Source organism: Nannospalax galili, unplaced genomic scaffold (assembly GCF_000622305.1).
Source record: "Nannospalax galili isolate Female #2095 unplaced genomic scaffold, S.galili_v1.0 scaffold553, whole genome shotgun sequence".
Taxonomy (NCBI): domain Eukaryota; kingdom Metazoa; phylum Chordata; class Mammalia; order Rodentia; family Spalacidae; genus Nannospalax; species Nannospalax galili.
The window spans coordinates 1,995,207-2,009,011 of record NW_008336313.1 but is presented as its reverse complement, the minus strand read 5'-3'; the positions used below and the strand labels follow the sequence as shown (position 1 = coordinate 2,009,011).

Sequence of the window (13,805 nt, the reverse complement as noted above, 5' to 3'; positions counted from 1 at the left end):
CTTCCCCCTCCCCTTTTTTGGAGACTTTCTATAATTTTTAAGGTTAAAATAGATGAAGTTAGACTCAAGTGTGTGCTCCTTTCATGAGAAGTTAAAAACCCAGCTTTTGTATATGCCTATGTCTTCAAACATTACATCAGATGGGCCTTAGTATGTGATGCAGGTGGGGATTCAGCATAAGTTCCCAAGTTTTTCACTGGATGGAATCATTTCTAACCCAGGGGCCTCTAAGGATGCCTAAAAGGAGAAAGAGCCACCCTAGTCTCAAGTGTGTGCTCCTTTCATGAGAAGTTAAAAACCCAGCTTTTGTATATGCCTATGTCTTCAAACATTACATCAGATGGGCCTTAGTATGTGATGCAGGTGGGGATTCAGCATAAGTTCCCAAGTTTTTCACTGGATGGAATCATTTCTAACCCAGGGGCCTCTAAGGATGCCTAAAAGGAGAAAGAGCCACCCTAGTGCTGACAACAAACACTGGGCCACTTGAGTCTAAATTCATCTATTTTAACCTTAAAAATTATAGAAAGTCTCCAAAAAAGGGGAGGGGGAAGGCAGCAGTTCCCCTTGTCTAAGCTTTTAGCTTACAGAAAGCTGAGGATGGGGCTGGAGAGATGGCTCGGCAGTTAAGAACACTGGCTGTTCTTGCAGAAGACCTGGGTTCGAATCCCAGTACCCACATGGCAGCTAACAACTGTCCATAACTCCAGTGTCACGGGATCCAACAGCCTCTTCTGTCTTCCTCGGGCATTGCGTGACATGGATGCACTTACCTACATGCAGGCAATACACACATACACATAAAATAAAAATAATAAAATTTTTTAAAAAAGCAGAGGAGACAGGGAAGGGAATAGGGGTGTCAGGCCAGTGTTGTTGATGTGCCTGCTCTAGAAAGAGAACTATATCCCAGATTGGCATTGGGGCAGGGGGCAAGATCCAATAATCTATATTTCCCTGTCTTTTTCTTTTAGATATGTAAGCAAGCATGGGATCCATAGTTAAGTCTCACCATAAATGAAAAGTCTAAACATGAAGTGACACTGATAAGCCTGTTTCATCTGTAAGGACACCCTCCACCCTCTATTGGCTCTGAAGATCAGCAAAAGACACTGTCAGGCTACATGACAGACTCCATCTTCTGATCTTTTGTGCTACTAAGCTTTCTTACATCTCAAGGAGATAAAGACATAAACTTATACTTGTTTTTTAAACTGGGTATACCTGGATTTCAAGTACCTATTTGTGTCTATTAATTGTTTCCATGTGTTGTGTCCAAAGAACTAAGTAACAAAACTTGTGGCCACTTCAATTTTTTTCATTCATTTTTATTGCACACTGGAATTACATTCTATTTTTATTTAGTACGCCCAATTAAAAAATACATGCAGGTGTTTGTAAATGTGCTTTGGTGATAAAGCAAAACGCCTGATAAATACTGCTTTATAAACTTGGGTACTAAAATGGAATATTTGGGTATATTGTTTCATAAAACTTTAATACTTGTTTATATAAAGTAGCATTCATTGGAGTCTTAAGGCAAGTTTCATTAAGCTATAAAATTTAATTGCTACATAATAGATTTTGATAGATATTTCTTTCCAAAACAGGTTCTAAAGGGAACAGAAATTATTTGTGTAGTCATAGGTTAACACAAAAATCACAGGACACAAAAATGCTTTATGCTAACCAAAATGCACCTTAGATAACTAAATAATGTATCTTAAAAATCCTTCTATTAGGTTAAATGCTTCAGAAATATTAATATACAAATGATAAATGTTAAGGTTTATATTAAGGCTGTAATTACATAAAATGATGAATATGTTTCCAAAAGTCCTTGTTAGATTTTCTTCTCGAGGTGGAGATAGATATATAATCACAACAAAAGGTAACATTTAAAATCTAGGTATTTTTTCAAAGTTAACATGTCCAATTTAAACTAAAGGGAAAATAAGTCATTTAAAAAATCAAGCTGCTGGTGCTTGCTCAGCCTGCTTAAAACCTTATCAACAATCAAGTTAGGCTCTTATCTTCAAAACTCAAGTGGTTGCTGGGTGGAGTGGAGCATGCCTTTAAATCCAGCACTTGGAAGGCTGAAGCAGGTGATCTCTGTGAGATGGAAGCTAACCTGATCTACACATAAGTTCCAGGCCAGCTGTGGCTACAGGGAGACTGACTCAAACAAACCAACCCCACCAAAATAAAAGAAAAATAAAGATCAATGATTAATTTAAATGAGATTTATAAATCTTGGGTTTTAAAGATTTATTTTGTATGTATCAGTGTTCTGCCTGCATGTATGTAAGTGCACCACACATGCTTGCCTGGCACCCAAGGAGGTCAGAAGATGTCTGAGCCTCTGGAACTGGAGTTTCAGAAGGTTGTGACCCACCATTTGGGTGCTAGGACCCAAACCTGTATCCTCTGCAAGAACACCAAATCTTGGGTCTTAAAACATATGACTATGTATATATTGTCCATGTGTGCTTATGTTCCCATATCATTTACTTGGTATCAAATTAGTTCATAAATGTTCATCTAAATTATAATTGCTAAATTAAATCTGAATTCCTTTCAGTTCAAAACATAAGCTTTAAAAATCCCCAGTTCTGGGGGTGGAGAGATGACTCAGAGGTTAAGAGCACTGGCTGCTCTTGCGGAAGACCAGGGTTCGATTCCCAGCACCCACATGGCAGCTAACAACTGTCGATAGCTCCAGTTCCAGGGGATCCCTGACAGCCTCTTCTGACCTCGGTCGGCACTGCACAAACAGGGGTGCATCCACCTACATGCAAGCAATACACTCATACACATAAAATAAAAAATAATAATAAATAAAAATTTAAAATCTCCAGCTCTATACTTGGCCACCTCTCCCAGAAAACCAGAGTAATGGCAAGGATCAAAAAAAGAGATTTGTGGAAGTGGCTGGGCTGGGCAATGTAATTCAACAGCTTTAGTCAGGGTACTGTCTCTTCCATCTTTCTCTTAATCCTGGTTCTGCAGCTTTTCTTAAGGGGTAACAGCCTCATCTGGGATGCTAGGCTTGCTTCTCCAAGGACTGGAAAGAGGACTTATGCCTCCCTGTGCTCTCAGCTTTGAACAATTAAAAGGTATGCAGCTGTTAGCTCAAGACAGGAAAAATGCTTCAAACTTAACTTTTTGGTTGTCTGATAAGCCCAAATAAAAAGTAGTTTATATAGTAGGATTTAAACCCCCTAATAAATTGGTTAATTTAAATTTGCTGGTAAGAGAAAAATGTCTCTAGGATTGTTTGTTGATTTTGTTTTAGACACAGCCCTGTGTTTCATTAAATGTACTTAAAGGAAATTAGGAATCACATAGATATGAAATATATTTCTGATGAAGAAGGTTAAGAAGAGAAGAAAATGCTATCAGAAAGGATTTTGAAAAGTAACTTTGTTCTAATACGAAGAAATATTCCAGAGCCAGAATTCCAAACTAAGAGGCAGCAGATCTAAACACGTTGCAGAACGGTTTATAGGAAAATGAACAGGGTTACAACTAAGTTGATTATAGCTAAAAGCTATTAAAGTTTTCAGTCAAAATTTATTACCATCAGATAACACACATGCTATGTTTACAATAAGATTTTTTTTTTTAGGTATTGAGCTGCTCTTGGTAATGTTTATAAAAATAAGTGATTTAGAAAAACAAGAATTTTTGTTTCTTCCTTTTAGTAAATGAGACATTTAACACTTGTGACTAGATTTCATTTTCATATGTTTTCGCATTGGTTAAACCTTTCACTTGCTGGATAGCCACTACTTTAACAGTAGGGAAAATTCTCTTTAAAAGAATTATTCCTTCATGGGGCATTCCTACTAAATTATACATGGTAATCATAGAACTTTTAATTGACAACTATTTAAATGTATTTATAAAATTGATTTTCACCCAAAATCTATCCCTTTTGGAAAATATTTATCATTAGTTCCTTAGAAAACAGGTACTTGGTGTCCTAGCTCAAAAAAAAAAAAAATACGTTAAACTATATGACATCTATATCAAACTTCTGCTCCTCCCCCCCACCCCCAAGGGTCTCAGGGATCATTGTGGAAAAAGTGGCAGAAAGACTGTAAGAGCCAGAGGTGGTGGATGACCACAAGGAAACAGTTTTCCAGACAGCTGGTAATTTACTCATATGAACTCACAGAACAGTTAACAGTATGTACAAGTCCCATGCAAGTTGCAACCAGAAAAAAAAAAAAAAAATTCTGGTGGGTAAGAAGTTCCAACCTCACCAAAGTAAGCTGTAGTAGCCAGAGACAGCCTCTTTCAAGTATGGGACTCATGGTAGGTTAACCAGGACATTTGGAAACACCAATTAGACTCTATAGGCCTTATTATATGTATAATAGAGTACATTAAATTTGGCAGGGACAAGAAGGGGAAGTATCATCTATATTCTATTATATTTCATGAAAATGGCAAAAATTCGATTTAAAAAGTTGAATAAAACTTATTGGATTTGTGGGGCTGGAGAGATGGCTCAGTGGTTAAGAGCACGTATAATAGAGTACATTAAATTGCAGGGACAAGAAGGGGAAGTGAAGACAGGGGATCTAATTATCAACAAATTATATGAAAATTGCAAAAAAAAAAAAGAGAGATAGGAATCATCTCTATAAAAGGGTAACCTTTGCTATTAAAAAATATGTTAAAATATAACCGAAAATTTAGATTTGGTTACAGCTATCCCCAAAAAGATAAAATCAAGTGATTTCACCAACTGAAAGAAAGAAAGGTTCCATCAAAGATTCCAGTCTGCCTGGAATAAAAAGACTATCAGGTACTCTGTTACAACTCTAGGAGATGAACTCTTGGATCTTACTTCTCACCTCAAACTTCTGAGCACATTTCTGAACAGAATTCAGAGATGCTGGGTGATTATCCATCTTTGAGGGCATTAGCAGTTGAGTACCCCAAGTAACTGAACATTTCATTTTAAAATTTTTATTATTTAGTTTGTATGCACATGAATGCCACAGCACACATGAGGACAGAGGACAAATTATTAAAGGAGTCACTTCACTCCTTCCAACATGCTCGCCCAAGGATCAAACTCAGATCACCAGGCTTGCCAGCAATTGTCTTTACCTGCTGAAAATTAGGGAACATTAGGGAAACTATTTTAGAGTCTCTAAGGGAAACCTAAAACCCCAAAAAACACAGCAGATAAAAACAGGGAGGAAATCCAAGCCTCACACAGTTATACCTATAGCAAAGAGTAAATACAGCCTTATTCCTAGCCATACAAATGTCATACAATACAGTTCACTTTCAAACAAAAATTCTAAAGCATATTGAAAGGCAGGAATAGCAGAGTGAAGAGACAAATCAAGTAGTAGAACCAGAAATGGTAGATAATTTCGAATTGTTAAGACTATGAAGTTAAAGTAACCAATATGCTAAGCATTTCTAATAATGGATGACTTGCAAGAAGAGATGTGTAACGTTAGATCACAGACCTTCTAACAAGCCATTTGTAGCCTGTCCCTTGGGACAAAGAACTGACAGGCTCTTTCCCTCTCCCCCAGATCTTTCTCAGGGATACAGCTGGCACTAAAGCTTGTGCTGTAAGGTAAGTTTATTGCCCCACTTGTGGCATGTAGGCCAAGGCAGGCCAGATGACAGTGTGTGAAGCCTGCTTACTCCTCTAGAAACCAGTAAGAATCAGAAACCTCTTTTGCCCTGTGGATATGAATGCTCTTTTCTCTAGGACCCACATCATGCTATATGGCAACCATCTCTTCTAAAGCTCTTTGGGATTCTGAAGGGAATGCTCTCTCAAGCTCTCCAAGGCTATCATGCTGCCTCTGGTCTGATGCTCTATCTCTTCAATGTTCTCCCACCTCAAAGGCAAATCTTGCTCCTCCCTGGAGGAGGGGGTAGTGAGGCTCTCTCCTAATGTAGCTCTCTTTGAATTTTAATTAATATGGCTATCGCAAAAACCTACCATACTTCCCATCTTCCATCCCATCCTCTTCTTAACAGTCAATCTATCACAAATGGCAGTATCTAAGAGATTCCCAAGGCAGTTTTTCTAACATTACTTTTAAGAGTATGAACTGAAGTTTCTGGAAAGCCATACCTTACACTGAACATTCTACAAAAGCTGACTGAGTAGAACTTCAATGACTGTGGAGAGGTTGGAATGCTGTAGTTCCAGAGCCTAATGACAATTTCTCTTGGGCCATCCATTTAATAGTCATTCCTTGCTCAGCTGTGGCTGACCTAATTTCTTTTTGACTATTATGTGAAATCTTTAGGGATATAGTAACTTAACAGACCAAAAGCTTCTACCAACCCAAAAGCTAACACCATCTGAGACCTAAAGCAGAGATATCCCCACTTTGCTATAATCTTTCTACCTAATGTAGGCAGGCTTCCACCAAAGTATTTGAAATCTGTAATGATTTACTGACTTTCTTCCTTTGCTATAAAACTCCAGGAAATTGGGCTGGAGAGAAAACTGTGGTTAGAAGCACTGGCCGCTCTTGCAGAGGACCCAGGTTTGGTTCCCAGGTCCCACCTGGCATCCAACAACCATGCATAACTCCAGTTCTAGGGAATACAACGGTCTCTTCTGACCTCCACTGGCATTTTAAGACACAGGTGCACTTACACATACACAGGCAATACACACATTAAAAAAAAAACAAAAACAACTCACAAAATGCTGGAACATGGAATTTGGAGTAACCAAAATCTGTGTTGCTAGGAGATGATCACTCAAATCTGGCTCCAGAATAAACCACCATATCTTACCACTTTTGAGGTAAGAGCTGTTTTTGTTCTTTCCACTATCAAGTTTTATATCACGTTTTAATTTACATGAACTTAGTTTCATTTTGTATATCTTTACTCATTTGTTCAGTCAACTAGTATGTACTAAACACATTCTTCATTCTAGGCAGAGTATACAGCAGTGTACAAAACACACACACACACAGAATCTGTCCTATAATAGACTATAATATACCTAAGGGGATAATTTTTAATGAAAAATTACAGCAAACGGTCACTGTTGGGAAAAAGTATTAACTTCACAAGTGATGGTAACTGACAGAAATGAGTAAATCTAAGATTATCTGGGATACAATATTCCAAGTCCAACAAATGGGAATACAGTGCTCCTGATGTGTTGTGAAGAAAAAACAAACAGGCATAAGGTAATTGCAATTATTCCAGTGGAAGGTTGAGAGTCAGATTCTGTGTGGCCCTGGACTGTGAGCATTTCCTCAGAGTGAAAAGGGAGAAGCTGAAGTAAAGTTCTGAGTAAAAGAGCTTCACTGAGTGTGGAGGGTTCTTGGGGCAGGGAAACCACCCATCTATGTGAGCCCACATAGTCTAGGCAGGATGGCTACTCAAAGGAGTGGCCCTCATCACACGGAAATAGCTGAAGGAACTAGGAGTGACTCCAGGGACTACTGTTTACTGATGTGGGAATGACTGTGCACAAACTAGAAACAAAGGAGGGATTAAAGTTTTGGATATGGATCTTGAGATGCCTACTAATTTCTAAGTGCTTCATTTTCTGTTTTCTTGACAAAAACCTTGATTAGAGCAGAAAACTTGTGAATATATGACTTTAAAAAGGCACAAAGTAATCATGAAAAGAACGAGATTCAGGCCCGACGCTGTAATACTTGAGTATTTAGTTACAGGACAGGTGACTAAGTCAGTCAAATATTTGAAAAAGTAGTCATGAGCCTAGCGAAGACAGAGGAATGAGTGGTGTTCGACTAAGCAAATGCTTTTCAAAACTCAGTAAGTGGTCACTTAGCTCCAAGCCAGTGACGGGTCGGTCAGTCAAGTACCAAAGTGGAAACTGAGTATTGCTGGCTTTCAGAAAGTGTTTTTGGCTACGGGGAAGAATGGACAAAAGGCTGAGTGCCGTTTTCAAGAGCGAATATGAGGTTCTCTCCCACGAACCTTCAGTAGGTTCAAGAGACGAAAGTGAACAGATTTAAGAAAAGTTGCGGATGGTTTGCGAAGCCAGAAGTGTGGAAACATGAACTGGGAACTTCTTGGTGCACGGCCCTAGGGAACCACTTCCAAGTTCTAACCCGCACACGTTTACATAGCTGTGTGCTTTTCTCCTGGACTTTCAGTTTTTGCAGAGGTGTGGAATGTTGTAAGCGGGAAAGAGGATTTTGTTTGTTGTTTGAGACAGGGTCTCCCTCTAGGCCCAGCTGGTTGGAAATCGACCTTACACAGATCCGCCTATCTGCCTCCCGAGTGCGGTACTAAAGACGTGGGTCACCATACCCGGAAAGGACAGAGACTGGTAGCTGAGAAAGACCATCTCTGCTCGGGAGCAGTGTTAGTGAGCGGGTGGCTCAGAGGAGCCGCGCAGCTCAAGCAAGAAGACGTGGACGTTGAGAGACCGCAAACCGGAGAAACGGAAAAGCAAGAACAGCTCAGAGGCGAGGGTGCAGGGGTGCCTGAGCTAAGCCGGCCTTAAGACAGGAAGGTGGACCAGGACGCAAAGGCCAGAGCCGCGGGACGTGGAGGAACCCCATTCCTAGTCGGGGTCAGGATGCGGGTCCGCGGCACTTACACGGCGACGTTGGCCTGCTTGCGGGTGCCGGTCGGAGAGCCGTACATGGTGGCGGTAGGCGGACGAGCACCCGGTTCCCCGACTGCCCGGGGCCCCCGGACCTCAACGGCCGGCGCCGGCGGCTCGGGAGTGTTTGCCGGGCGTCATGGCGACCGCCGAGACCGGCTCAAAAAGCGGCCGCGCGGTTGGCTGACGGCACGCGGCAGAGGAGGAGGGCGGAGGCGGAGGGGAGGGCAGAGGGTTGGTGGAGCGGGAGGAAGCTCGGACGACGACTCGGAGAAGGCGGGCGGCCCAGGCCCAGGCCCCTCCCAGGCTCCGAGTCTCCCGGCTGCAGGCGGATGGATGGGGCGTCTCCAGGCGGCGGCGGCAGCAGCGGACGCGGCGGCGGCGGCGGCGGCTGTAAGTGCGGCCTGCACACACCATCCTGTCCGCGCGGGCCCGGACCCGCGGTTCGGGAGGCGCCCTCAGTCTCCTTTCCCCTCCTCCTCCCCTCCCCCACCGCAGAGCGCCGCCCGGAAGACCCCGGACTTCCGGGGCGGGGCCGCCCGAGTGCGCCGGGCGGGGCGGGCCTCTGGGAGGCGCGGCGGCCGAGCACGCATGCGCAGCTGCCGGCGTGGCCCCGCCCCCTCCCGGTCTTTCGGCCTCGGCGGTGGGTGCGGCGCGAGCCTTCCTCCGCGTCCGCGCCTCGCCTGGCCTCTGCTGCCGAGTGAGTTCGCTCGGCTCGCTGGCGTCCGCCCTTTTCCGTCGGGCCCCGCTCCCGGGCGGGGTGTGGCTTCCTGGCTCCTCCCCTGTGGCCCCGCCTCTTTTCCTCTGATTTCCCTAGCGGTGTAGTTGCCTGGGAAGCTGGTTCCTGGGCAGTGCACTGCATCCTGAGGTAGCAGCATCCTGGGTCAGCCTGCCCTTGTGGGAGTGAGGGAACGAGGAGAGAGACTCCAAGGCACTGCTGTAGGGAACGAGCTGCTGCCCGCGCATGTCTCCCCATTTGAGTGGCATTTGCTTTATCTTGTAATGAAGAGGTGCCTGGCGTGGTGCCCATCGCTGGTCCTTGCATGCTGTGTGACCTTGCGCAAGTCACTCCCCCTCCCTGGGCTTCAGTTTTTTTCTATTAAGCATCCTCCATCGCTAGTTTTGCTGAAAAATTTAGCAATTTTCAGGCTTGCCTGACTATTGAGCCGGTTTAACTGAGATAACCCGAAATTGACTAAACTTTCTTTATTCAGTCATTGGTGAAATTCGGAAACCTAATTATTCGGTTCTTTTTATTCCTTTACCATTGCTTACAAATATAACTCATTTTTTTATTTGTTTAATTTTTTGTGTGTATATCATACGGAACATCCCAAACAATATTATTCATCTATGTACCCACTTCCCAAATGGCACTTTTTTTTAAACTAGAATTGCTATGGGGACCTTGACGTCGTTCTCAACCTTTTTTTTTTTTTTCAATGTGAGAATGGATGAGTTTGTGTTAATAATTGTTTCTGTCTCATTACTACTGAGGCTTTCTTTCCTTTCCATCCAGATGGTGTGGTGGCTCGGTTCTCCCAGTGCCTGGCTGAGTTTCGGACGTGGTTAAGAACCAACTGGTTGAGGTTCAATGCGGAGAAGACGGCTGTTATGCTGGTAGGCACTCGGAGATAAAGGGAGGGGAAAACCAGACTCCCTCATGTAATACAAATATTAAAATTACTCTCTATGTTCCAGTGTTGGAGAACTACTAATGGGCCATAATTTCGAGATTTGGGGTGGGATAAAAATAACAGCAACGTAAGAATTATAAACATACAACTTTGCAGCAAATGGATGACATTGTATGGAATAGTTATGAAAGGAAGAACCTACACTGTTCGAAGAGCCAAATTTCTGTGTTTTAGGATGGCATTAATAAAAGACTAAGAAAAAGATGAGTACTGTTATGTAGATGTGGGGCCTCCAAATGTCATGTGCTGCCTGGATTCTGTCCACTGTCAAGATAAACTCAATTTATCTAAAATGTCATTCAAGAAAAATTTTCCTTTGTAGGCAGTTTGTCTTTGCATCACGGAAAGGTAGTGTAGTTTTCACTTGTAAATAAAATTTTTAGGTATAGTTCATAAAATTATCTCCAGAAAGGATCTATGGACCCTGAAAATGATTACAGAGCTTGTTAAGGGGTATAGATATGTTGTATTCATCTATATCAATGAGCCCTAAAGTCAGAATTGTTGCATGTATTTTTCTGGTGGACTTTGAAAGGTACCGTTTTGAGCTGCACAAACAGGTATATGCCTTAGATGAAAATAACTTGTATTTGAATCAGGTGTTGGTACGGAGTAAAGGGTTATATATCTTAGGTATATGTAAGTTGTCAGGGTAGTTTATTGATTGATTTAAAGTACTCATTGAAGTAAAATTGTCCTAAGACTATTTGTGACTGTAAGAATGTGCGTGTGTGCGTATATGTGTACATAAGCCCCTTACTCCCAGTTGTTTAATAACTTTTATAGTAGTAGGGATTGAACTAAGGGCCTCACATGCTAGGCAAGAACTCTACCACTGAGCTGTATCCTCAGTCCTTAGTTAATAACTTTTAAAGGAGAGTTTAGTAATTTGTTTAAAAATAATTTATCAGGTAAAATAGAGTTGTGAGTAGATTAATGTGGTAAAAAGTAGTATTAGTTTTCCTTAAAATAAAGAGGCCTTTTAAATGGTGAATCAGAACCAAAGAGTCATTTATTTGGCCTTGTATAATGATTTATTTTTTGAGATAGAAAACAAAAATCTCACATGAAATTGGAATTAGCTACACTTTTTAGTTTAACTAAAATATTTTACTATGTAATTCTAACAGCTATCGTTTTAAATGTCAAAATAAATTCTAATAATTTTGAAGAGGTTAATGGTGGATTTTCCTGTGCATTTAACTCTGTTATGCCCTGTTTTCAACCCAAGTATAAATACTGACTTTAATTTGAATACAGAGATGCCTGTTGAATTAATACAAAGTGCTGAAGAACTAAGGGTCATGGATGAAAGTGACAAGGAGGTAGCTTTTCACTTAAGAAGAGGAGACTGTCCCAAGCATTCGAACTATTTTTGAAAAGAGTCATTGGAAGTATTTAAACATGGGCAGAAAAACCTGGTAGTAGAAACATTCTGACAGATACTATATGTGTAGGAAGAACTGAGACTCCCGGGTCCTCCCCAGAACACAAGATGTGAGCAGTGAACAGTTAGCTCATACACTTCTGATACTGATGGTGAGTGAGTTTTGAGAAAGATTCTGTCTTCCTGAAGGTGACTCCTAAAAATTTTAACAATAGGAATGTAGCAAGACTAAAATGAAAATATACTGAGTTCAGTAGTACTGTGTTAGATATGATTTACAGTATTAGAGCTCTTTTTCTTTATAGTTGTAATGTCTAAAAGAATACTACACTCAAATTTACTTTTTTAAAAAAGGAAACATGTAGTGGGGATCCCCCACACACAAAGGATAATGCCATTTAAAGGTAATAACATTGATAGGCAATATTAATTAAAGTCATTTTACAATAAAATAAGTACCCATTCAAAAATGTTTCAAACTTGATTCTCTGACTTTCAGGACTGTTTCAGTAGCTTAAGGGACCTGATGTTCTGATCTTTAGCATAGTTGAGATTTTTGTTGATGTCATAACTGAAGAATCAAAGACGTAGGGACTAATGCACGTTGTACTTTTATGTTGCTTTTCAACAATACTTTAGTTTTCCCTTTGGTGGCCAGCTAAAATCCGTATATTAGCCTTTCATATTTTAGGGGGACATCCTTTATCCCCATAGCACAACGCTTTAGTTTCTACTACGTCTAAGCTCAATTTTTTTAATCTGTGCCCACCTCCAGTCTGTGCACATCCATTGTTCCTTGCCTTCAGCTCTTTTCACCCAGTGTATGAAGTAAGGATTATTTGGGTATGAACTGGCATGTTAAAAAGTCATTTTAAGTCAAAGTGCCTTAGTCCAATCGGGCAACTCTTGGAAACTATGTACTTGTGTTAAAATATTCTCCCCAGGAATTCTGGGCAAAAATACTTATAAAAGTACTCTTTAAAATAAAATGAAAATACTGTACAGTGCAGTTAATGGTAAACATTGTTTGTAGATTTGGGAACCTTAAAGTTTTCCTTTCTCTTCTTTCCCTTGCTTTTCTTTCAGTAGAAAATGTGCATCAGATGTTTATGTTTAATTGGTTTACAGACTGTCTCTGGATTCTTTTCCTGTCAAATTACCAGGTAATGTCCTTTCACTTAGCAGCTACATCATAAGCCTGTCAATGCAGTTTATTCATGCACAAATGATTATTAGACATGGAGTTTCAAGTTAATGTTCAAAGTTTAGAAATAGGAAAATGCTTGACGGAGTCTAGAATTTTAAGGAAATAGAAATATTTTAAGAAATCAGTGTCCCTCATATTGCATTGTAAGCATGAAGTTTAAGAAATTATTTGTGTACACATTTATGCATTGTATTTGTAAAACTGGTATATTACCTAAGGGAAATGAGTATCATTTAACTGATTTTGTTAGTCGTTCTTGAAATTGCATTGAGTCCTTAGTGACTTGGAAAAAAGCTGGTCTTTTGAAATAAGCTGTTTAAGCCTTTGATTTAGCAAACTATCTTACTGCCCATTTTAATATCAGCCTTTGTGTTAGCCAGCATCTACTTTAGGAAATGGAAATAAATCATTGGCTCTGACAGTTATCAGTATGTACCTCAAGGCCAGTTGGCAGCCCTAGGCCGGAACATTAAAACACACTCTTAATTACAGGTATTTTAGGCATTGCAAGTAAGTAGGTTCGCCCCCCACGCAGTCAGGTAGATGCTTCCATCAGAGAGGAGCTTTCCATTTCTTTTACGTTTAAAACTTTGGTGCAGTTGCGCAAAAATTCATCTCCTGCACAGGTAGGTTGCTCCTGACGTCACAAGAGTGAGGAAAGCGAATGAGATTGGAGGATGGCAGACTAGCTAACATTCTGTTCTTGTCTTTGCTCTGCCCACCCTGACGATTTAGGGAACCACTAAGGGAAGTGTCGGTCGGGGTAACCGCTGTCGCCGCACTCCGCGCAGCTACTCCGGTCTCGTGGCGACTGCACTCGGCTGGCGGAGGTGTGGTGGTGCGGAGTGGGACCTCTAGGCCGGGGAGCCCCGCGCCCGCGCCCCGCCCTCCCTCTCGCCACGCCCCGCCCCGCCCCTC

General features: G+C 41.3%; 2 protein-coding genes across 14 annotated transcripts in view; one reads left to right on the top strand and one right to left on the bottom strand.

Moving 5' to 3' along the window:
* Nucleotides 1-8,722, bottom strand: part of Wdr78 (WD repeat domain 78) — a 117,575-nt gene extending 108,853 nt beyond the window's left edge. For all 3 annotated transcript variants that reach the window (XR_003849225.1, XM_008831087.3, XM_029562493.1), the window contains exon 1: nt 8,591-8,722. Coding sequence is in view for 2 of the 3 variants with exons in the window: in XM_008831087.3 (XP_008829309.1) it covers nt 8,591-8,637 (47 nt within the window). In the remaining variant the exon portion in view is untranslated. The remainder of the gene's footprint in view (nt 1-8,590) is intronic.
* Nucleotides 8,723-8,805: 83 nt separating this feature from the next.
* The window catches only part of Mier1 (MIER1 transcriptional regulator), a 56,130-nt gene continuing 51,130 nt past the window's right edge, over nt 8,806-13,805 (top strand). Inside the window, exons 1-3 of one of the 11 annotated variants that reach the window (XM_008831027.3) lie at nt 8,858-8,989; nt 10,116-10,216; nt 12,770-12,843. In XM_008831027.3, the coding sequence (XP_008829249.1) occupies nt 8,929-8,989; nt 10,116-10,216; nt 12,770-12,843 (236 nt within the window). In that variant the 5' untranslated portion in view covers nt 8,858-8,928. Of the gene's footprint in view, nt 9,040-9,203; nt 9,297-10,115; nt 10,217-12,766; nt 12,844-13,805 lie in introns of those variants that run through there. The other 10 variants (XM_008831035.3, XM_017797615.1, XM_008831036.3 and 7 more) reach the window with 10 other exon arrangements.